Consider the following 26,141-nt stretch of genomic DNA (forward strand, 5'->3'; position numbering starts at 1 on the left):
TTTAGAGGGGGCCCGCCCCCTAAACCTCATGGATACGGGCCTGTCACATATTAATATGATGTACACCTATCATTAATTTTTATGTCAATTATATATTGTGGATCTCCAAATTTTTTGTGGCAACAAATCTTTCGCGGAGCACATCATCAAATTTCGCGTGTGGAGATGCTATGTTTTCATACAAATATATCTTTAAGTATATTACTTCATTAACAGATAATCATTTTTAAACATATTTTCTTTACCGGTCTATTACTCTAGTATAAAATTAATAAGTTGACACCAAATGAGTTGCAAACACTGCTCAACTTACTATCACATTTAGTGACGTCATATTGTGTGGTGCTCTGGTTTTGTCAACCTAAGATCTCCCTATATATTATGCCATCATCACGTGATAATAATCACTCTCCTTCCTTCTCTTCCCCAATGACGTCATCACCTGTTATTCCCCTATTTTACCAGCCCCTTTTCTCTTCCTTCCATAGAATACCAATTCGTGCTATACTGTTAAGTTAGCGTAATTTAATATATCATAGGTCAGATTCAAAGTCTACTTCCGGTTCTCTCTAGAATACCCTATCTCTATTATCATGTTAATACCTTTTCCATTACTTTTGAACTAATGCTCATCGATTTATGACATAGGAACATGGGTTTGTTAAAAAGTCATAAACCTTGTTGGCCCACATAAAGGGAACCAGGAAACCTTCCCTTGTTTATGTTTCGTTTTTATATTATTACTAGCTGAAATACCCGTTCTTCGTACGGAAAGAATAGGTTTGTGTGAAATATTTGAATCCCCTTAAACAGCATCGGAAATGTCGTTATTCATCTCAGCGACCCCGCAAACTATGAACTCTATACTAATATCGGTTGTTTTCTATCATTTGATATGTTACCCCCTTCCACTCTCCCTAAGTGTACTAGGGGATCTCACCACTACTAGAGGTTCAACTTGAACTTAAAGGTAATCGTATCTGCCACAAATCAACTTAGGGATCCAACAAGCTACCGTATGTATTCGACATTAATATCGGTTATTTTTACTTATTTTTATGTCAGCAATTCACACCTCCCTCGGGAGCACTAATGGAGGCTGAATTTGCATTTAAACGGAATCAGAGGTGTGACTGTCCATCGTAGCGAAAAACTATGGATTCGACACTAATATATGTACGTTGTCTATTGCTTGTAAAGCTCAATGGCAATAAAATAGTCTATTGAATCTATTCTATCGGCCGTTTTCGACCATTCTTATAAGTATACCCTCCCCTTAGGTATGCAAGGGTACTTATCCTCACTTTGGAGCTGAACGTAGACTTAAAGAGCATCGAAATTGTCACCAATCAGCTCATGAACCCCGAACACTATGAATTTTATACTAATATTGGTCGTTTTCGATCATTTTAATGTCTCCTCCTTTCCCTTCTCCCTAGGGGGTTTTACCCCGACAATATACTCTTTCCGAGACTGCATCTGTAAGTAATATGTGTACAAGGGCGTCCATCAGGGGAACAAGGTGGGCGCTCGCCCCCCCCCCCCCAAGAGGAAATTGTACTTTTGAATTTTGAAAACCCAATAGAATTTTTAAATTAGTTACAGCAAAATTTGAAACTATATTTTAAATGTCGCTTATACTTGCCCCCCTTGGAAACCACAACATGGGCGCCCTTGTATGTGTACCAAGTTTGGTTGAAATTGCTCCAGGATTTCCAGAGTTACGTTGGAACACACACACAAGATTTAAAGGAGACATCTATTGTTTGTTACTTATTGCAAGGAAAAGAATATAGTAGATAAGAGATGGCGCTGTAAACCTAAGTATTGGGGAGTATTTGCTCTCAGTTTTTCTTCATTTTTTTACGATTTACAATTTATTACTTTTGACAATTTTGCTATTTAATACAATGTCTTTCTATTTTAATATTTACATGCGCCGCTTATCCCTCCTTATTACATTGAAAGTGTGATAAACAAGTTTATTTAAAACAGGCAACTTCGGCCATTTTGGCACGTGCCATTCTAATACAGATATGCAATTCAAATAACTTTTATTCAAAACAAACTTAGTAAACAGTCCACATGTCTCTACGACTATAAATCTCCCGTAAGGGAGAAAAGTGAAAAGTGAATATAGTACATTTTGTGCAAAGAAATATATTTTATACAATGAGGCAGTTTCGTGAAATTAAAGAAGAAGAAAAAGATAAAAGTGGCAAAGAAAACAAAAGTTACATTTGTTGTATAATAGTGAATGTTTTAGTTTGATTATCAATTTATAATATTAGTTAAACCTGAAAGATGATGGTTATACATGGTTTGTGTGCAAGAAGATTTTGGATGGAAGATAGGAAACGAAAGAGACTTATCACCTCGCTTTATAAATTTCTCATGTATGTTAGCTACACCGTTTGGTTTTTGATATAATTTTTTACGTGCAGGTCAAGTTATTGAACATTATCCAAAATTTCTTTTTGCAGTGCCTTTCCCGTAATGTTCGTAATATTTCCACATATTTGCTTCGTATGGTATTTTCAGACTGGAGGGGCAACTCTAAACTTAAGCCGAAATCTTTAAGTTTTACGTCCCACGCTTATGCCGGTTAGGCTAAAGGAGACAGTGATGATGAGAAATGAAGGAAATAGTGAAATGAAGAAAGTGGAAGGGAAGAGAGAACCCCAAGAAACACTACAAAGCTCACTTGGCGCGAGCTGGGGTCGAACGAAGGACTCCATACATCAAAGGTGAACGCTCTACTACTGAGCCACCGCGGCCCCCAAGCAGGGGCGTCATTTAGGGAGGCAGGGAGGAGCATTTGCCCCACCTGAGTTTGAGATTTATATAGATTTTATCAATAGAATAGGAGTAAGTGAAAAACGCGAAATTTTACTTATATCAAGGGGTCTTGCCCCCCCCAAAAAACCAAATCTGAAATGACGCTACTGCCCCCAAGTACATCGAAAAATGAACACTGATTTTCACATTATAAGAATTATTTACAATATCTGGAGATACATTCTTTAAGCTCTCGAAGAACCTTCAGATAGAAAATGAATTGGAAGTACATTCATGTCCAAAATTATTGTTGCATATCTATAAATATGTTGTTGTAGGAATATAATTTGATAGCGAATTCATGTTAGTATGTGTATAATCGACAAAGACATGTAAGGTGGCAAATTTAATGTCAAAAGAATAGTAAATAAGAACAATAAAACGAAATAAAACTTTCTTGTCCATTTTGCAACATTTTGTTTTACTCATTCTAATTTTCGTATTTATAATTATTTTCCTATGAAATTTACCACAAATATACCTTTCCCGATTATACACATAGTATCAGTATTAAAAATACCCTACAAAATCATTATCAAAATATATTCTTACAAGAAGACAGTTACAGACAGGCCCGTACCCAGCCCAAAAATTTAGGGGGGCGGTAGAAGTTAGGGGGGCCCGACCCAATCATATTATACTTCATCACCATATTATAGTTCATTTGCAAGCCTATCGTGAAATTTTATGGGGACCAGCCAAAGTTTAGGGGGGCCTGGCCCCCCTCGCCCCCCGTGGATATGGGCCTGGTTACAGATATGCAACAATCATTTTGGACATGACTGTACATCCGAAATAACAAAGAAAAGGAAAAAAAGACCAGGTTCCTTGTGCACAAAACGCGCCATTCAACAATTTCATTTTGGGTTCAGTGGCGAAAAGTAGATCCACAAACCTAACTTAAGCCTTAACATCTTGGGCCTACTCTACGGTACAAAGACTCCTTTTTTGCAGCGGAGGGATAAACGGCAATACACGCTTCAGCTGCACATCGATAAGTAGGACCGTTTTAAAAGGGTTTAGTAGAGTAGGGTAAGGTAGAAATAAGTAGGATAGCGTAGGGTCGGGTTAACTTAGGCTTAGGGAAGTTTGGACCCATTTTGCTAAAAGTAATAGAGTGTAATTTCTCGTTCTGTGTAAGAATACCGATCGAAGTAGCCATTGTAACCTTAAAAATAAATAAATAAAACACACAAACTAGATTGATGATCATAAATTACAAAGCGAACACTACTTATCAGATCTTCAATATCTACAATACGTATATTCCTATTAGGTCTATCAAATTACAGGTAGATATCAGCAAATAAGTATACAATATAGAAGTAATGATAAAAATTGTTTACTAAATACTTTTTTTTTTTTTTTTTTTTTTTTTGTAATAACAACTGATTTGGGTTTGAGCTCTTGGGTAATGAGTATTGAGTATAAATTTGAAAATCTAGCTATTGAAAGTAGATACATGTTACAAAGTAAATTTTATGTAAAAATCAAGGAGTACCACGGTGGGGTTCTGGGAAACATAATCTACAAATAGTACACTAAATGAATATTTTCTTATCCGTATTTAACCCTTTTCTTGGTAAGAAGACCTGCGTTGCTCAGAAAAAAATACTGCATGCGATTTCCGTGTCAAATAGTTGTAAAATAAGACATAATTGCATATTTTAGTTACATGTTTTATTTAGACAAGGCTGTGATGTAATGTATCCCATAGGATACATTGCCAAGAATAGATAGTCACAAAGTAACCAAAAAATTAAAAACATTGTGTATCTCAAAGGATACATTGCCAAGAAGAGAGTTAACAGAGCAAGTAAAATTTGTTAAATTTGAACCAAAATCCAACTGACATCTTTTTTTTTTTTTTCAAACTATGGTCAGTCATTATAGCAAAACGTCAATAACAGCTTAGTTTTGTTTATTAGTCGCATACACTATGTAACGTTACGTTTTCTTCACAGAAATTAGATTACTTCTAATCATTAATATATATAGATGATGTTCATTCCTATATTCTCATTCATTGGATAATTTGAAAGCCTTCTAAATTTTTCTTGGGTCTTTTTTTAATTTCCTGACTGAAGTTTTTCCTGAGTTTCACTCATTCATACCAGGCAAATGTCGGGATGGTACCTAACTTAATGGTCCCAGGCTGCTTTCATCCTTCCCCATTCCTTTCTTCCTCTGCAGTTCTACATAACGTATGATCGCCAAGGAACCGCATACATCATACGTGACGGGTTAACAAGACCATAAGTCTCGAAAGTCCAAAAATCTAATTCCTAATCCTAACGAGAAAGAATTCTTCCAGTTTCGAGACGAGACGAGAGTTATACAAAATTTACGAGACGAAACGAGAAATTTTTATTTCCCATCCCGTCTGCTCTAGTGGGCAATACTACCTATATATCTAACTGAACATTTGCAGAAGGAAATTAAACCAAATATTGTATTGAACTTTACAATTTTTCATTACAGTGATGAGGAGGATATGCTAGACTTGAGACTAGGGGATGCCAAACTGAGAGCAAATGAAGGAATTGAACTTTTAGATGCTCTTAGTGAGAAGATCTTTGGCAAAGCAATGATCCTTGACATTCAAGGCTATTTCAGCGAGGATATACGACCATGGACTGATCATAGGTATGTCAACATTTAGTGCAACTTACTTCTGGCAAAATTTCGTATAATATTTAAAGAATTCGATATAGATCATTGCTGCCTCAAACCCAGCACAGCACACCAAATTAACCATTCATTTTTTTGTAGTTTTTTGTGTTTTGCAACTTTATGCAATACCGAATCGTGAAGGACCGGGCTTACTATTAGATCGGCCGCTAATTGACAGTAGTGTGGAGCGGCCAATTTGAAACAGAGGAGATACGAAGGAAAAGGCCAATTTCATTTGCTGGACACATTGAAAGTAGTTGAGGAACGGGATTGGTGTATCGCTTGTAAAGACGCATGATGAACGAAACCGTGGAAAGAATAATAATTTCTTACTTAGAAAAGATACTCACTGGAAATTTGTGCTTTAGTCATGTATTGATATTGAGTTTCACAAATTCTTCATAACTCAGTCGATAGAGACCTTCCTAAACAACACCAATGTTACTAATAGTTTTAAATATATCGTTTTTGAAAAAGAGAAAGAGAGAAGCAAAGACTCTGGTATGGTAGTGCTCACATTGGTATAAAGGAAACATTCTGTAATAATCTTGATATTGACTAGTACGATGTACAATTTACGTTATACGTAGTCTAAATGCAAATGTTACAAATATCGTCAGTCAATATCCAATAAATTAATTTACTTGTAACACCATGTGAGTTGTATTAACAAAAAAGAAAATAAATCAATCTTAGAAGGATCACAGTATAGAAATGAAATCTTTGAGTTTTACGTCCCACAGTTATGCCGGTTAGGCTAAAGGAGACGGTGATTATGAGAAATGAATGAAATGGTGGAATGAAGAAAGTGGGAGGAAACGGGAGAACCCCGAGAAAACCCACGAGCACGGTGTTTGTCCACCACAAAGTTCACACGGCGCGAGCTGGGATCGAACCAGGGACCCCAAGCACCGGAGGTGAACGCTCTACCACTGAGCCACCGCGCCCCCTCGATCACAGTATAGAGTACCGCTACAAAACAGGTCTTACTGACATAGTGATGCATGACTACAGTTTCTACTTACGTTTTTTTACACTCATATTTTGGATAAAGTGTTTAAGTCAGCTATACGACTACTTATTTTTCGGGGGTAGAGTGGGGGTGGGGGAATAAGGGCGTTGGAAACATTTACCATGGAACAAAATTTGGACAGACTCATTTACAGCTTTCGTGGGATTGAGCTTTTCAAAGATAGGTGATTTTTCTCCTGAACACTACTACAAAGTTACTACATGAATTTATTATCTGTCAGGAAAGTAAATGTACACCTATTTTTCGAGTCTGGCATTCCTGCTCTCTATCCATGGAGAGTATGAGAATTAAATCAATCAAATGTTTACTGAGGGGCAAAAAGAAAAGTTTAATCTGAATAAGACATTGCAGAGGGAAACAAGATGTGAATACGAATAGTGCATAGTGTAAATAAAAGACGACACCGAAAGAGAAAGCCAGAAACAGCTGTTAAACTTAGAAAAAAGAGTAAAAATTGTTGAAGTGGGAACATAAAACACAAATACAACAAATACGCCGACAACTAAACGATCACCATGCCATGATCTTGGTGTAGTGATTAAGGTGCTGGCTTACAAATGCAAAGGTCGCCAGTTCGAATATTCGCTAAAGACATTTTTAATTTTTTTTTTGTTATTAATACATGCAGCTCATGAGAGATGGTAAAAGAGGTCGTATTTAATCTTTCGTAGCAATTATTATTGGTAATGTTTAGTACTGATAATACTTTTTGTGTATTGCTTTTATTCTTTTCTTCATTTCAAAAGAGAAGAATATCCGAACAAATGCCACCAAAATTCCTCATATTTTGAATGTAAACGCCATTTGCAATTAGTAAAGAATAAAAATTGAACGTTCCGATGTAGCTGCAAAAAGTAAAAAGACAAACATGGAAGTGGAGTGTTCGAATCCATACTCATGGTTATTAAAAATACAATTTCTACATGCCTTACACCTCCCGACCACGTTTCTACGTTAGCAAGTAAGAGGTTTGTGTTTAGGTTAGGCTGGTCAATACGTTTTGCAAAGGGGGCCCGGTTTAGCTCTGACGCACCACAGGTGCGAGAAGGGAGCAAAACACTTTTTCTCTCTCCCTCTGTGTGTCTATTTATCTATCTATCTGTGTATATATATATATATATATATATATATATATATATATATATATATATATATATATATATAACGCTATTTGTGAATGCCATAACCACCCTAATTTTCAGCGGATTGAGACGAAACTTAACACAAACATTAATTGTTGAAATATCTTGATGAGTTCGTTAACCAGAATAATCAGATGAAAATGTTCAAAATGGCGGCCCTTCAAACTCCCAAAAATTTCCAAGGGAACCAAATTTCGCCCATAAATGGGTATTTAGAAAGTTTGAATAACTTTTCCTCTTTTACTGAAATATATGTGTGCAGAGACTTATTGAAATATTGGACCCGATTAATCGCATAAAGAAGGTTCACGCCTTTTCGCTTCGGTCAGGCTGCTTCTTTTTTTTTTCTTTTTTTTTCAGGAGGGGGTTATTTTCGTATCGGAACAAGATGATTGTTAGTGATGATATGAAATTACACATTGAAAGTGAAGTAACTTGTGAAACGTGTTATTTGAAAGAATAATATAATAAATGTGCTTTCCTCTAACACAGAGAACTGTAAATCATGTATTTCGAGTTCGGAAGCGTGAATGGCGAGGAATGTTATTTGATTTGCTTTTTAGTAACACATTGCATTGCAAATAAAGGTAGACAACATTAGTGGTACGTAAAATAATAATAATAATAATAATAATAATAATAATAATAATAATAATAATAATAATTGGTGTTTGTGGCAAGGCAATATCTTCCTCAATTCTTCTTCAAACGTAATGATTGTAATGCCATATCTCCCTTACAACCAAATATTAGCAATTTATATCGAGAGAATGGGAAACTGTTGAGTGATGGGAGCAACGTTGGACAGTATGCACTCATAGTACTCAGAAAAATAAGCGATTTCAATGCAAAATGAACGAAGAGTCATTGCCATGGGTAGTCATGGAGCCAAACAGAGCCCTCTTTAGGCAAAATGTCGATAACTTATATCGAGAGAACAGGAGGTGATAGTGAGATGGTACCAACGTCGGACACCGTGGACCCATAAGGCGCATCGAAAAAAAATTAGGGGGGGCGCCAGCCAGCCTTACTTATTTCCACATAATAATATAAAATTATATTGTCGAAATACACACACGAGTTAGCTAGTAATATTTCATATTATTATTATTATTATTATTATTATTATTATTATTATTATTATCGACAGCGTCTTTTCATTACGTGTGCATGTTTGACATGAAGCCAAAGAGAAGATCCATCATTCGTAGAAAGAATAAGAGTAGTCAGTTACTTTAACTGTGGACGACAGCGAAAAATACGAAAAGAGTGATTACCTGTAGCCAGGGGCGGATCCAGGGGGGGACGATCGGGGCAATCGTTGCCCCAGAAGAGGAAACTTTTTTCATTTTATATATATAAATAAAACCCATCTCAAAGTTTGGAGCCCTTAAAAGTAACAGTATGACAACCCACCGCCCCCCCCAGAAGTCGGTCCTGGATCCGCCTCTGTCTGTAGCGAAAAGAAACAATACTTTCTCTCAAATGGATAAAAAAAAACAAACAGAGATAGATTAGAACTCGCATGGACGGCGCGAACAGCCAGTTCATTGTCCACTTCTTTTTTAACTGACTCACCGAACGTGTTTTAGTAACTTACTTATTGCTAATTTTACTTGCTTCACTCGTTTTTCTAATAACTTATAACGACAGGGACACGAACACAGAAACATAAGGAACAGTTAAAAATCATAGATGCTCTCCCGCCGGGAATCGAACCCGGGACACCATACACCAAAGGCGCACGTGCTAGCCACTAGACCAGCGGGGAGGGCACTGCTCACTTTCTGTGTCGTTAGGGATTACGACCACTGTATTGCCAGCTATCACTTCTGTGGGTTGTATACTATGACCACATGTTTCTTCTTTGCTGGAAGAGTTAAACCTACATTCTATGTAATACATGAGGTATTTAGACCTACATGCTCTTCATATAATGTAATAAAAGGGTCATGCTGGGTATAAGAAAAAGAACGTTCCTTGGACAAAACGGAAACTATTGGCATCATAAATATTTATCTACGAGGCATGCGCAGTAGTATATTTCAGAATAGTTAGGGTTTAGTTCAGTAAACGAAGAAAGGGGTATAAAAAAGCAAATATGTCGCGTCAACGAGATCGACCAGAGTTGACAGGCGTAAGCAGATGTGTAGTAATACAACAACTTGGTTAAATTGATAATTGGTTCTTTATTCTGTAGTAGATCGTATCACAACTTTACGGGAGAGCAGAGAAAGACTTTTTAACGCTGTCATATAGTAAACTTTAGTAACACGATCATACAGATACAAATGGATGTAACCGTGAGTACTACAACTTGGATTTAACGAAAGCCGTTTAGATATTCAGTGGTTTGCAGGGTTGTATAAGACGCAAAAAGTTAAGACACAATACAATTCTTCATACCTGAGCTTCCAGTAACTAGATACATGCAATTTCTGGATAGATACTGAAACTGCTGTCGGATTTTAATACATGACGTATTGCAGGATACAAAATGCTTTGCATTACTTGTTTGTTTGTAGACAGCTACTAGCTTAGTGTTCTGAAAGGTTGTGTATAAACTAGGGATAGTCAGTTCCGGAATTATTAGTTTTCGGACTCCCGAAAGTAAAACCGGACAAATTCCGGAATTCGGAAAATTCCGATTTTGGAATAATTCCGGAATTCGAAAAAATCCGGAATTTAGAAATTTCTGATTTCGTTTACATTCCGGAATTCGGAAAAATCCGATTTTTTTCGAAATCCGGAGTTTTTCTCAATTCTGGAATTTTCTAAATTCCGGATTGTTTCCGAGTTCCGAAATTATTCTGAATTCCGGAGGTTAACTGAATTTCATAATTTTCCGAAATCCGGAAAGTGAAAGTTCCGCTTCCGAAAAATGAATTTATTTTAGTTAATATGAATCGTGGCGGAAATAAGTCTTTGACCAGGTAATGGCGACTTCTTTGAAAGAAATGGGGTGTATGAGAATTCAATCTGTCATATTTGTAGTTTCGTGTGGAGAAAAAACAAACTTGTGAAACAGCGGTTTAAGAACAACTCAAGTTATTAATGTAAACTTTTCCGACTTCATAAAAGAAATACGAAAGGCATTTTGAATCAAAGAAATATAACATACAAGTTTGCAAGCGGAGACAAAGAAACCTAACGTAACCAGACGAAAAACAAATCTTTTATCGCGTAGCGATCGCGGTTCAATGGTCAAGGTGCTTGTGCGAATGCACGTTGTAATTTTTTTTTTTTTTTTTTTTTTACTTTAGGATTTTTGATGGCGATTGATCAGCGATAACATACGTTTTATTATATTCAGATATTTGAATACTCGGATGTTTCAATATTTGAACTAACAAATCTCCAGGAATAATAATAATAATAATAATAATTATAATAATAATAATAATAATAATAATAATAATAATAATAATAATAATAATAATAATAATAATTGTTATTATTATTATTATTATTATTATTATTATTATTATTATTATTATTATTATTATTATTATTATTATTACCTCGTAGAAGATTAAAAGCTAGGAGTAATTATATTTCAGGTCATACCATTACAAGCAGAAACGTGACATTTGGAAAGAATATTTCGGTTTGGTTTAATGTTGCCCACGAGAAGAGGAATTTCTCATCTCGTTTCTAAAACAAACAAAATAACATGAGAATTAACATTTTACATTCGAGACGGGACAAGGCTAACTCAAAATTTTCGTCTCGCTTTGGAGATGAGAATCGAGACGAGACGAAAAGTGTCATAAACATTTCCCGTCTTGTCTCGATTCTCGAAATAGTGTATGTCCATTCTTTAAGGAACAATTGGTATGTAGACTGAATCTCATAGGCTATTTCGTTACATTATATTTCAGAGCTCTGTGTAGGTGTTTTGTAGCAAAGCTTTTATATTTACCTCTGCATATCCTAAAAATTAGTTTATTATATGCCTTACTGTTGCGTGATATTCAGTTATATTTATTAGTTATTTTCCTGAAAACATACAGTAGAATACTTCCTACATGAAACTTCAATGGTACGTTGTAGTTTAAAATGTTGGTAGTTGCAGAGGTGTGTCTTGAAGCAGTAGCGTAGCCAGGATGTGTGTTTTGGGGGGGGGGCAAGTGCTGTTATAGGCACATATAGAAAAATTACAAACAAAAAATATATAAACATAAAAATATACAAAAAATTACAAACATCAAAATACCAAAGTACATTGTCGGACCTCTTTGAAACTGGCCGGCTTCTCCGGCCCCCCCCCCTTCCCTACGCCAGTGTCTTGAAGGTACGGAACCCTTTCCCCGAAATCTCTACTTTTAAGTAAGTTTTGCCAAATTTCAACGGCAAGCTTAAAACTTTTATTATTATTATTATTATTATTATTATTATTATTATTATTATTATTATTATTATTATTATTATTATTATTATTATTATTATTATTATATCAACACCGTGTATAATCTTTAAAAGATATACGGTTTGTATCTGAATAGTAAAAGCTAATTGACTGTCGATCTCGGTCGTCGAGAAGTCTTCAGAGGGAAGGACATCGGTCACGTTCTGGGTTTGAGTTCCGAAGGGGCAAGTTTTCGGGCTCGAGCCAAAAATTGTTAAAAGTTATAGGCTTCAGCCAAACATGTTCAAAATAGCTGGGACCGGGTGTAGGCTTATCAACGGCTCGAGCGGCTCGGCTTACAGCTCATTCACTATCAAACCGAACGAAGAAATGAGCCGAGGCAACAGCTCAACCAACCGAGCCGTTTTGAGCCATCGGCTTAGTTGAGCTGAATCGAAACGTGCCGATGGACTAATTTCAACTTAGCTGGGTTGAACTGATTCACATGAGCCGAGAAAGGGACCCATCCCAACCGAGAAAGCTCGAGCCATCGGCTCAATTGAGCTGAGTCGATGGCTCGTTCCAACTGAGCCGGCTCGGGTCATCGGCTCATCCCAACCGAGCCGACTCGAGCTGTTCGCTCAGTTGATACGAGCCGAGCCGGTTGATATCGCTACCCGAGTTGGTCTTCTGCTTGGGCTCAAAAATTCGACAGTGAAGGTCTCAGCCTTGATTTTAAGAACAACAGTATATACTTATATTGGTGATTACGACATTTGAAGCTGTCTCGTAATAATAAAAAAAATATTGTCTTCTCGTTATCTAGACGAGACGAGATACACAAAAAGTGCCCCACGAGATGCACTAAAATTACGAGACGAGACGCACCCATGTCGTGAGTAACACTAAAAAGTATTCCACATTAGTGCTTACATTTCTCTTGGCTTTCGCTTTCCAGTCTAATCAGGCCTTTATTTAAAAAAGAGTTAAAACGAGCTGAACGAGCGAGCGAGCCATTATCAAACTCGACTCAACTCGAAACTCGCCCTGGAAAACAGCTTGACCTTGATCGCTACGCGGTAAAGGATTCGTCTTTAGTCTGGTTACGTTAGGTTTCTTGTCTCCGCTTGCAAACTTGTATGTTATATTTCTTCGATTCAAAATGTCTTTCGTATTTCTTTTATAATGTCGGAAAAGTTTACATTAATAACTTGAGTTGTTCTTAAACCGTTGGTTCACAAGTTTGTTTTTTCTCCACACGAAACTACAAATATGACAGATTGAATTCTCATACTCTCTATTTCTTTCAAAGCAGTCGCCATTACCTGGTCAAAGACTTATTTCCACCACGATTCATATTAACCAAAATAAATTCATTTTTTGGAAGCGGAACTTTCACTTTCCAGATTTCGGAAAATTATGAAATTCAGTTAAAATCCATAATTCAGAAGAATTCGGGAAGAATCCGGAATTGAGAAAAAATCCGGATTTCGAAATAAATCCGGATTGTTCCGAATTCCGGAATGTAAACGAAATCAGAAATTTCTAAATTCCGGATTTTTCCGAATTCCGGAATTATTCCAAAATCGGATTTTTCCGAATTCCGGAATTATTCCAAAATCGGAATTTTCCGAATTCCGGAATTTGTCCGGTTTTACTTTCGGGAGTCCGAAAACTAATAATTCCGGAATTGGCTATCTCTAGTTTATACACAACCTTTCAGAACACTAAGCTAGTAGCTGTCTACAAACAAACAAGTAATGCAAAGCATTTTGTATCCTGCAATACGTCATGTATTAAAATCTGACAGCAGTTTCAGTATCTATCCAGAAATTGCATGTATCTAGTTACTGGAAGCTCAGGTATGAAGAATTGTATTGTGTCTTAACTTTTTGTGTCTTATACAACCCTGCAAACCACTGAATATCTAAACGGCTTTCGTTAAATCCAAGTTGTAGTACTCACGGTTACATCCATTTGTATCTGTATGATCGTGTTACTAAAGTTTACTATATGACAGCGTTAAAAAGTCTTTCTCTGCTCTCCCGTAAAGTTGTGATACGATCTACTACAGAATAAAGAACCAATTATCAATTTAACCAAGTTGTTGTATTACTACACATCTGCTTACGCCTGTCAACTCTGGTCGATCTCGTTGACGCGACATATTTGCTTTTTTATACCCCTTTCTTCGTTTACTGAACTAAACCCTAACTATTCTGAAATATACTACTGCGCATGCCTCGTAGATAAATATTTATGATGCCAATAGTTTCCGTTTTGTCCAAGGAACGTTCTTTTTCTTATACCCAGCATGACCCTTTTATTACATTATATGAAGAGCATGTAGGTCTAAATACCTCATGTATTACATAGAATGTAGGTTTAACTCTTCCAGCAAAGAAGAAACATGTGGTCATAGTATACAACCCACAGAAGTGATAGCTGGCAATACAGTGGTCGTAATCCCTAACGACACAGAAAGTGAGCAGTGCCCTCCCCGCTGGTCTAGTGGCTAGCACGTGCGCCTTTGGTGTATGGTGTCCCGGGTTCGATTCCCGGCGGGAGAGCATCTATGATTTTTAACTGTTCCTTATGTTTCTGTGTTCGTGTCCCTGTCGTTATAAGTTATTAGAAAAACGAGTGAAGCAAGTAAAATTAGCAATAAGTAAGTTACTAAAACACGTTCGGTGAGTCAGTTAAAAAAGAAGTGGACAATGAACTGGCTGTTCGCGCCGTCCATGCGAGTTCTAATCTATCTCGGCTTCATTTTTTATCCATTTGAGAGAAAGTATGTTTTTTTTTTTCGCTAAGGTAGTCACTCTTTTCGTATTTTTCGCCGTCGTTCACAATTAAAGTAGCTGGCTATTCTTATTCTTTCTACGAATGATAGATCTTTTCTTTGGCTTCATGTCAAACATGCACACGTAATGAAAAGACGCTGTCGATGATGATGATAATAATAATAATAATAATAATAATAATAATAATAATAATAATAATAATAATAATAATAATAATAATAATAATAATAATAATATGAAATATTACTAGCTAACTCGTGTGTGTATTTCGACAACATAATTTTATATTATTATGTGGAAATAAGTAAGGCTGGCTGGCGCCCGCCCCCTAATTTTTTCGATGTGTCTAACGTTGGTACCATCTCACTATCACCTCCTGTTCTCTCGATATAAGTTATCGACATTTTGCCTAAAGAGGGCTCTGTTTGGCTCCATGACTACCCATGGCAATGACTCTTCGTTCATTTTGCATTGAAATCGCTTATTTTTCTGAGTACTATGAGTGCATACTGTCCAACGTTGCTCCCATCACTCAACAGTTTCCCATTCTCTCGATATAAATTGCTAATATTTGGTTGTAAGGGAGATATGGCATTACAATCATTACGTTTGAAGAAGAATTGAGGAAGATATTGCCTTGCCACAAACACCAATTATTTTTATTATTATTATTATTATTATTATTATTATTATTATTATTATTATTATTATTATTATTATTATTATTATTATTTTACTTACCACTAATGTTGTCTACCTTTATTTGCAATGCAATGTGTTACTAAAAAGCAAATCAAATAACACTCCTCGCCATTCACGCTTCCGAACTCGAAATGCATGATTTACAGTTCTCTGTGTTAGAGGAAAGCACATTTATTATATTATTCTTTCAAATAACACGTTTCACAAGTTACTTCACTTTCAATGTGTAATTTCATATCACTAACAATCATCTTGTTCCGATACGAAAATAACCCCCTCCTGCAAGAAAAAAAAAGCCTGGCCGTAGCGAAAGGGCGTGAACCTTCTTTATGCGATTAATCGGGTCCAATATTTCAATAAGTCTCTGCACACATATATTTCAGTAAAAGAGGAAAAGTTATTCAAACTTTCTGAATACCCATTTATGGGCGAAATTTGGTTCCCTTGGAAGTTTTTAAGAGTTTAAAGGGCCGCCATTTTGAACATTTTCGTCTGATTATTCTGGTTAACGAACTGAAGATATTTCAACAGTTAATGTTTGTGCCAAGTTTAATCTCAATCCGCTGAAAATTAGGGTGGTTATGGCATTCACAAATAGCGTTATATATATATATATATATATATATATATATATATATATATATATATATATATATATATATATATATATATATATATACAGATAGATAGATAAATAGACACACAGAGGGAGAGAGAAAAAGTGTTTTGCTCCCTTCTCGTACCTTTGGTGCGTCAGAGCTAAACCGGGCCCCTTTGCAAAACGTATTGACCAGCCTAACCTAAACACAAACCTCTTACTTGCTAACGTAGAAACGTGGTCGGGAGGTGTAAAGCATGTAGAAATTGTATTTTTAATAACCATGAGTATGGATTCGAACACTCCACTTCCATGTTTGTCTTTTTACTTTTTGCAGCTACATCGGAACGTTCAATTTTTATTCTTTACTAATTGCAAATGGCGTTTACATTCAAAATATGAGGAATTTTTGTGGTATTTGTTCGGATATTCTTCTCTTTTGAAATGAAGAAAAGAATAAAAGCAATACACAAAGACAAAAAGTATTATCAGTACTAAACATTACCAATAATAATTGCTACGAAAGACTAAATACGACCTCTTTTATCATCTCTCATGAGCTGTATATATTATTAACAAAAATTTTTAAAAATGTCCTCACCGAAGATTCGAACTGGCGACCTATGCGTTTGTAAGCCAGCACTTTAACCACTACACCAAGATCATGGTATGGTGATCGTTTAGTTGTCGGCGTATTTGTTGTATTTGTGTTTTATGTTCCCACTTCAACAATTTTTACTCTTTTTTCTAAGTTTAACAGCTGTTTCTGGCTTTCTCTTTTGGTGTCGTCCTTTATTTACACTATGCACTATTCGTATTCACATCTTGTGTCCCTCTGCAATGTCTTAGTCAGATTAAACTTTTCTTTTTGCCCCTCAGTAAACATTTGATTGATTTAATTCTCATACTCTCCACGGATAGAGAGCAGGAATGCCAGACTCGAAAAATAGGTGTACATTTACTTTCCTGACAGATAATACATTGTAGTAGGCCAGTTTATGTTACTTGATACTAATGTATTCTGTAGCGGAAGTATGATTGCAGTAATTGACATTAGCGTGTTTATTAAATTGACTCAATCATTGTTTTGCGGGAGACTGGAGCATTTAAATAATATCGATAGGGGAAAACAGATTTACGCGGGCGGGACTCACCCTGCGAATATAAGTTAATAATCGCCCTATACGATTTGTTCACTTTTTTTCTTAACCATAGGCGTAACAGGAAATGAGGAGTGTATTTCCAAAACATGCTAAATCCAAAAATGTCCGATTTTGAATTGAATATGGAAGAGTATACTATGGAACCTCTTATGTTAAATTTTGTAATTTTTTTTTTTTTTTGTCAAAACATTATTTTCTGTTGTAAATTCTGTTTGAAATATCACTTGCCATAGTGTTTCAATATAAAAAGACAGTTTTTATCCATTTCTGAAGAATTCTATCGAATGGATTCAGCATATTTTGGAAATACACTCCTCAAATGTGAATATCTGAATACTCATGATATAACATTACTTGAATGGATAATCGACTTTTAACTGAATTTTCTTTTTTTCTTTTTTTTTCTTTTTCTTTTTTTTTTTTTTTTTTTTGTAACCTTTTGATTACCAAGATCATTCTGCAAGGAAGCTCCTTCGTGGCTACGTGGATAGCGTACATGCCTTTGGTGCTGAAGAATCGGGTTCATTCCCCAACTCGGGTTCATGTGGTTTGGGATTCGATGTCACATATAGCCTCACTATAAAGGTCTGCACGGGCCGAATTTTTTAGCCCGGGACCGGCCCGGCCCGACCCGAGTCCGAAATATGTTTTAACATTTAGGCCCGAGCCCGGCCAGAGCTCGTGTGATAATCAAATGAGCCCGAAATAAGCCCGAATTACTGAAACTCAATAACGCAAAACTGTATCTTTATTTACAGCAGTTAGAGGTTTAATTTTGCAATTGTGCTTTAAAAGTTCTCCAGAAACAACGGTCCTATAAATATCATTGTACAGTATATTTAGAAAGTTGGGCCCGAAAAGGACCGAGAAATATGGTTGTATATTAAAAAATTTACGGCCCGAGCCCGTCTCGGGCCCGAAGTGATATGCTTTGTAGCAGGGCTGGATTTAGGGGGAGGTGCTCCGGTGGCAAACAACATTTTTGCCACCTGTGAATTTAAACCGGAGTTTTTCGAATATTCTTCTGAATTGCCCTTTGCTTGTTTTTTCTAAACCTGAATTGCAAGCTTTTTCTTCGCTGGGCAAATTACTCTTTTTCAAAAGTTATTTACAGAAGACATGGTATAGAATTCATTCAGAATTTGTAGGTTATTTACAGTATTAGAGAACAGACAACTCAAGTAAATCTATTGCTAAAACTCAAAACAGCTGATTCAGAAAAGACAACTGATACAAAAGAGGTATATGAATTGCGAACCAACCTACACATGCGAGTAAAAGAAAAACTACATTCCAAATCATCCATCTTGGTTGTAACCAATGCACGATGAACACAATATGCTTACACACCAGGGGCGGATCCAGGACTGACTTCTGGGGGGGCGGTGGGTTGTCATACTGCTACTTTTAAGGGCTACAAACTTTGGTATGGGTTTTATTTATATATATAAAATAAGAAAGTTTCCCCTTCTGGGGGGGGGCGATCGCCCGGATCGCCCCCCTGGATCCGCCCCTGTTACACACGAGGCGAAGCAATGCTTATTAATATGATACGTTCTAGAAAGTATACTTTGAAACCCACCAGATGTAAGATCAGCATTTAACAGAAGCTAAAAGTCAAAGAACGTCAAAACAAACTGCATTGCCAGTTCTACACCCAGAAATTTTTGTTGGGAGGGGTTCAAAGTATTTGAGGGGGTCTAATACGTCTATCTAATATCGAACCTGTCTTATTCTCCACCCGAAAAGGCGATAAGTAGTTAATTAATGTCACCTATTTTTTAAATAAATGATAGAACTATTATTTTTATAAGAAAAGAAAGAGTACATGATGAGGCATAAAATAAAATATTTAGCCTGCAACAATCATTTCTCTCTTAAAAAACAAATATAGTTCGTTAAGAAAGTCTACAAATGTTAGTCGAGTTTCAAAATTTTTGGGAGGTCCGGACCGGGTGGACCCCCTTGTGCCTGCGCCCCTAAGCATTGCTAACTAGTCCCAAATTCAATGTGGCATTTCCCATCATACAGATTTATGTGGAAAGTTATCAAGAATACAAAATACACTTATTTATGAAAGAAGTACTAAAATACTATCTATGGAGGGAGGATTCTATATATTAAGTTATTAATATCTGGTTCACAAATTGCTGTACAAGAAGCCTTCATTATCTATATAAGCTAAGAATTAACTTGTAAATGCGTATTTACTTTCATTTGTTTTCTACTCTATTACATATTTTCTTCCTTATTTTGTAATTCTGCAATCACTTTTTTTAAATTGTCATTATATTGATTTGCTTCAGTATAGTCCCGTAATTTAAGAATATCAATGCATAAAATTAAATTCCATTTGTAATTGGTAGTGAAATAAAATTCAGAAATCTTATTTAGCGAGAAAAACCTTCTCGTTCACTGGAAACCGTGCCGCGTTGTTGCAGAAGCACTGCAACGACCAGAGCCCTTAACTACTGAGATAGGGGAAAGGAGACTTAACATTCGCTGCAATTGCCGCGCTAAAGAAATCTGGTCGTTGTATGCTCGCTGCAACGCAATATAAATTAGAGACTCTGTGACGGACTGTTTTTCGCTTTTTAAAACGGATTAATGGATTTTACAGTTGTAGAAGTAAAAAAATACGTTATTTAAAGTATGTCGGAGTATTAGAAAGTATTTTTTCCTGTTCTTTACTATTACTGCTAATAATATTTTTTTCTTGAAATACTTTGGTCGTTGCCTAACGCTGCAACACTATTATCCGCCACTGAATTCAGAGTTGATTGGGAAGTGTTCCAGCCCCGTCAGCTTAATGGTTGTGAAATCGGTCATTCGATGTCTTTGTGGACCGTTGCCAGCCCGTTGTCAAAAATTTGTGAAATGCATATGGATGCAGAATTCCCTTTGTTCAATTATACTAAGAAAAAGTCTAACAAGCGATGAAATCTCAACACCTTCTACATAGTCTATCGCCCCCGATCGCCCCTTTTTTCCAGAGCCCCCTTCAAGAACGCCCCCTGGGGACATTATCAACCATGTTGAGAACCAAATAGCACATAATCTGATACATCAGATGCACGCATATTATCATTCTGTACGTAATTATCTAGGTATGCACCGAAGTAATAACATATTAAAAACGTCTTAAGAAATCATTTAAAGCAAGAAAAATGAATTTAAAAAAAATGACAGAATATTCTTAATCTACACCAATTTAGAGAGGCCACCTGCGGTATTTATTATTATATATCTTTAATTTTAGTTACACAAAACAGGATACTGCTAGTTTGTATCAAAGTAATTTCAACTACTTCAGTGTCCACGCCATACTCAATTTTAGTGCCACCGCACAGCGATTTTCGTTTGTTTTCTTTGATGTAATGTTTGATAGAAATAGAACAAGTTCTATTTTAGAACAGTTGTATCAAATGTTGTAACCAATCCAAAAGTTGCATACAACTTGGTATCACACACGTTCAAATTCCACTTTGCTGAAACATTTTATACAATATCTGATGGAATATTTGATAGTGTATAATTAGCTTAAGGCACATGCAACACGAAGAAGGATACAACAAATATTCATAAAATGTATAAATTATGAACATTCAGCGAACCATGGCCTCAGGCGAGGGAAGAAATCTGAAAAATGGTCCTAAGTTTGATTCTTATTTTCTTGAGGGCAGTGATGCATTAGAAATTGGCCATCACTCATGGGCACCCGAAGAAAATTTTCTAGGGGGGAGGGCTGAAATCCCTGGTTGCTATATTATGTTTGATATTATTTATTTGTATTAAAAAAATCTTAAGAAATTTAATACATTTTCGTGAGCCAGGGCCCCACCCTGCTCTGCCCTTCGGGCGCTCATGCCATCACTGTTGTAAACTATGGAACTAAGCCTCCTGTCATACATAGAAGTAAAAGATGGATAGCGTAAAGCAAACTGGTCAAAGGCTCAAGACTAGGCCTATAACCACATTCAGCAACCTCAAGCTTTCAATTGTTAGTTGGTAGGTATGCGTGCCTAAGATGAAAAGTCAACCCCACCAAATATGATCTTGACCCCTCCCCTCTTTCTCTGAGTTCTAACCCCTCCCACGCTGTGATCGTAACAACGCGCTGCAAAGCAGTAGATAGTGGTTGTGACAGTAGATAGTAGGTATATTTGTGCAATTTTCAGAACACAATCAGTTCTTTGAAGTAAAACAGCTCACGAGTTGGATTATGTTAGCGATAAAAAGTTTAGGTTACAAAATAATCGCGTGAACACTTTTATGAATATTACATAAATATTAGCCATTTATCAATTTCTGTTTGTATATATTGAAATACAGAAAAACAACACACACACACACACACACACACACACACATATATATATATATATATATATACACTAGCAGAATACCCTTTCTTCGTATACAGATAGAACACGTTTCATTTTGAACATAAAGGGCTCAATGTGAACTTAAACGGCATCGGAAGTGTCACCGTTCATCTCAGCGATCCCGTAAAGTATGAATTCGATACTAATATCGGTCATTTTCGATCATTTTTATATATATCCCCCTCCCCGAAGTTGCGGGGCTGAATTTGGATTTAAACGGTATCGGAAGTGTCGCTGTTTATCTAACGACCCCGAAAACTATGGATTCGGCACTAATATCGATAATTTTCGATCATTTTTGTGTCTTTTCCCCTTCCCCACCCGCAAGTTGCGATGCTGAATCATGATATAAACGGCATTGGAAGTGTCACTGTTCATCTTAGCGATCCCGAAAACTATGGATTTGACACTAATATCGGTCATTTTCGATCATTTTCAAATATTTGCCTCCTCCCTTCTCCTAAGTTGAAATGACAAAAAACATTCCAGGTCAAAACCTCATCTATGTTGAAAATTTGATCGAGATCGGCAGGGTGGATCAAGAGTTGTTACTTACGTCATTTTCACTTTTATTTATATAGATTACATAATTCATTGTCAGCAAACAAATATATATATATATATATATATATATATATATATATATATATATATATATATATATATATATATATATATATATATATATATATACATTCTAACATATTTGAAAACTTCCACATGGTTATATAATTAACGTGCGTGCCTTTAGTGTGAGAGGCATGGCCTTGTTTTCTGGTGGGAGTTCATATAGTTGGGATTCTACGTCTCATATAGGGATATTCTCGGTGCTGAAAGGGTTATTAAAATCCAAAACAATCCCTGAATTTATCTGTTTTAAAGTTAATAAAAAGAAATTCAGTTGTAAAAGTTTCAATGCAATCAGGGGTGGACTGGCTACTGGTTGATCCCGACGGATGACGTATTGTGTTGGCCCCGAATTCTCAATCAACCCCTCCAAACCAACGCTCGAAGAGTTTGGTGTATACAGATTGCAGCCATGACTTCACAAGAATATTAATTGTCGCACACGTTTTCTATTTTTTTCATTTCCTCCTGATGTCCTCTATCAAAATTTTCATTTGGCCCCCCTTTTGATTTGGCACCTGACTGGGCGGCGATCTTCTCCTGGTCACCTGGGCCAGTCCGGGCCTGAATGCAATACGAAAAATTAAAATGTCATGAGAAGTGCTGAAACCATTCTCTTTATATTAGTTAAAGAATTATAAGTTACTTGTTATTGATTTGGCCCTCTAAAGATATTTTATTATTATTATTATTATTATTATTATTATTATTATTAGTAGTAGTAGTAGTAGTAGTAGTAGTAGTAGTAGTAGTAGTAGTAGTAGTAGTAGTAGTAGTAGTAGTAATAGTGTAGCATGTAGGAAGCATAATGTGGCACTATGTTTTCTAAATTAAAATAATATATGGACTAGACTGTTATAAGAACTCACTGTATAATCTCGCAGCGTTTCCTCCAATTCGTCATCCAAAGAATGATGATGTTATACAAGTTAATTTTCATCACAGATCAGTGATCCCAGCATGATTACCACTTTAGCGTGTTATTCGATGTTGCGGTTAACATGGGCTTAGTGATACCGATTTGACACAGAGTCGGCGTTTAGTGGTATAAAAATAACTCCGCGGCAGTGTTAAATACAATAACTAGATGTTTGAACAAAGGAACGCAGAAATTGAAACTGCACCACGACGTTCTTGCAATATATATGTTGTGTTGTTAGTAACGCCCCATCTCGCCAAGGTATATAAAATAACAGGTAGCCCCAGTTCGCGATTAGCGTTCTGATTGGCTCCCTGTCCGTGACGTCATGTGGAGGTATCGGTGAAGATTTTTTTCGCTTGTCTGCTTGTTACACTTCGCGCTTTATTCGTAAAACTAAATTCAAAACATAATTATGATATTCCTTGTCTTTCCAAATACAAATAATGAGTTATTTCTACTCACAGATGAGACAATATAATGTAATAAATATATAAATACCGTCAATAATGATTAATTATCTATACAAATAAAAATTAATATAATGCTTACTTGCTAATTCATTCTAGAGCTTTGGGTCGATTTTTATAATTTTTAGTACAGTACATGAGTTGACCTGGCCCTTATTACTCTGATTAAAGGGCGAATCCTAAGGGGTAGAAGGGGTTCAAAATTTGTACCTAAACTACAGTATCTCACGAACCTCTAAGTCAGAAAGATGAAACTTGGTATATAAACTCCTCATTAAGCTTAAAGAAAAACATGTCCGATTGTTTATGAAAATTTCCGTTTTAAGGGGAAGGGGCATTTTCTATTCATTGTAACAATGTTTGATTGCTAATTTCTCCTCGATCAACTTTAACGATTTTTGGTACTTTAATGCAGGCAGGCCTAACTTAGGATCTTATCATTTTTTTCGCTCGTGATGAGAGGAGATAGGAAGGATGTGGCAAATAATCAAAAACATCCGAAATTGGTGTCCAGTCCATAATTTTCAGGGTCACTGAAATGAAAAGTGACCATTCCGATACCGTTTAAAACCAAATCCATCCTCTTTGGGCGTGGGAAAGGGGTGGCATTATGGATTTTTGTCGTTGCACTTTCATTGAAACGTGAAATTCAAATACTTTCCATAAACCAATCCTCTCAATAAGAACATTTCAGGTAGTAAAATACATAAAGCAAACATTATTAAAATTTTCAGAGATTCCGGCTATGTAATAACAAATTAGGTTAAGTTCTGTTAGGATAGGTTAGGTTAGGTTAGGTTAATCTAATCTACCCTAACCTAATATAACCGAATCTAACCTAACCTAATTTGATTAGGTTAGGTTAAGTTAGGTCAGGTTAGAAATCTAACCTAACCCGTTGTATTTAGTGTGTATTTACCAAATTGTCAGAAATCCTGACTGCAAAATATTTCCTTTACATTACTAATATTTGTTTATTACTCAATATAACACATTTTACATTATGTATTACAGGTTATAAGTTGCACAGATATCTATAGAGTGGTATATATACATAAAAGAACTACCTTCACAGGGGAAAATTTGCAGTTATTTGTCCTACACTTTGCCCTTCGATTTATCGGAATTTAGTTTTTGTGGCTTAGCCCCCTCTCTCGGCCAGCCCTTCAATTATAAGAATATCGTTGTGTGCATATGCTCCTGAGTCTTACCTGGTCTCAGGGCACAGCGCACATTGAACGTTCTTGTCTAGGTGAGGTTTCCGTACCTGCAACCTAGAACGTATCTTCATTTTTAAGTTATTGGGAGAGCATTTTGGGGTGAATGAAAAGGTACACAGTTTTCGAGGAGGAAATGTGCGAGTAGAAAGGAAACATTCATTCACAGCAAAGGCAATGTGTGAGGCTTTAATGCGAGTGCCTTTGTTTCTTAAAACGAATCTAATTTGAATTTTAATTCCCGATAAATTTTTGGGTTGGTGTTGGATTGGAAACAACACAGCCTAAAAGGAAACATTCAGATATGAGAGCAGGATGGAGAATGTATGTATAGAAACTGCAACTGACTCGGATTTGCCAATAAATGAATACTACTTACGGCTTTGGTTCCAACCATTCCAGTTCGTAGTAGTTTGTATTAACACTCACACTAGCACTTCACTAATACACAGTTCCTGAAGGTTGTTAAGTGACACTAGTCCGAAAAATGAGGTGGGAAGGTTTTTAGTCCATTAAGCATCTAGATTGCTTGGAGATTAACTCTGGGCGACGACCAATTAGGAATCTGGGCTCCAGCATCGTAGACTGCTAGGCAATCATCTCTTCCTTCTTAGGGTATGGACGAAGTTTTCGGTGATTTTCCCTCTTTTGGGAGGACCACGAGGGTGTCTCCTAAGGTTCTAAAATACCCTAAAAGTCTATGATAGTCCTTTTCTCATTTTAGGTATTTTCTTCTTTAGATTCGTATATGTTTGGATAACAAAATAACACAAATCGGAGTAGCTCGCGCACAGAGGTGTTGCGAGTTTGAAATACCGAGGTAAAAAGCTTAGTGCTACAAGTCCTTGCTTCTATTTGTAAGTTCGCTCGGCGTTGTCCGAAGGATCTGGCGTCCCTATCTCAGCAAATCAATTGCCTGTGATGAGAACGTTCTCTTCAGTGTGTTTCCATCTTATGTCTGCAGTTTCGTTGTGTGTTTTTTTTTCTATTCTGCTCTATCTGCATGTTTGCTTCCGGCTAATGTTGAACTATTGCAAGCTAATTGCATGAGACGCGAAAAGAAATCGTTTCTATGCAATGTAAAATTAAATTTAGAATAATCGCGTATCTTTATTTCCTTTTTACTCTTTTCTGATTTATTTTGTATTCCTTTTAGAAATTACAAATTATATCTGTTTTACGATATGGTAAGAGTGCACTTTGATCAGAACAAATGATTTTG

The 26,141-nt window shown here is 36.2% G+C and overlaps 1 protein-coding gene across 2 annotated transcripts in view; it reads left to right on the forward strand.

Annotated features, from left to right (window-relative positions):
- Positions 1 to 1,807: 1,807 nt before the first annotated feature.
- The window catches only part of LOC145693949 (F-box only protein 39-like), a 68,738-nt gene continuing 44,404 nt past the window's right edge, over positions 1,808 to 26,141 (forward strand). For both annotated transcript variants that reach the window (XM_081770107.1, XM_081770106.1), the window contains exons 1-2: positions 1,808 to 2,396; positions 5,320 to 5,484. In XM_081770107.1, the coding sequence (XP_081626233.1) occupies positions 2,305 to 2,396; positions 5,320 to 5,484 (257 nt within the window). In that variant the 5' untranslated portion in view covers positions 1,808 to 2,304. The remainder of the gene's footprint in view (positions 2,397 to 5,319; positions 5,485 to 26,141) is intronic.

This window comes from Thermobia domestica, chromosome 9 (genome assembly GCF_964235325.1).
Source record: "Thermobia domestica chromosome 9, izTheDome1.hap1.1, whole genome shotgun sequence".
Taxonomy (NCBI): domain Eukaryota; kingdom Metazoa; phylum Arthropoda; class Insecta; order Zygentoma; family Lepismatidae; genus Thermobia; species Thermobia domestica.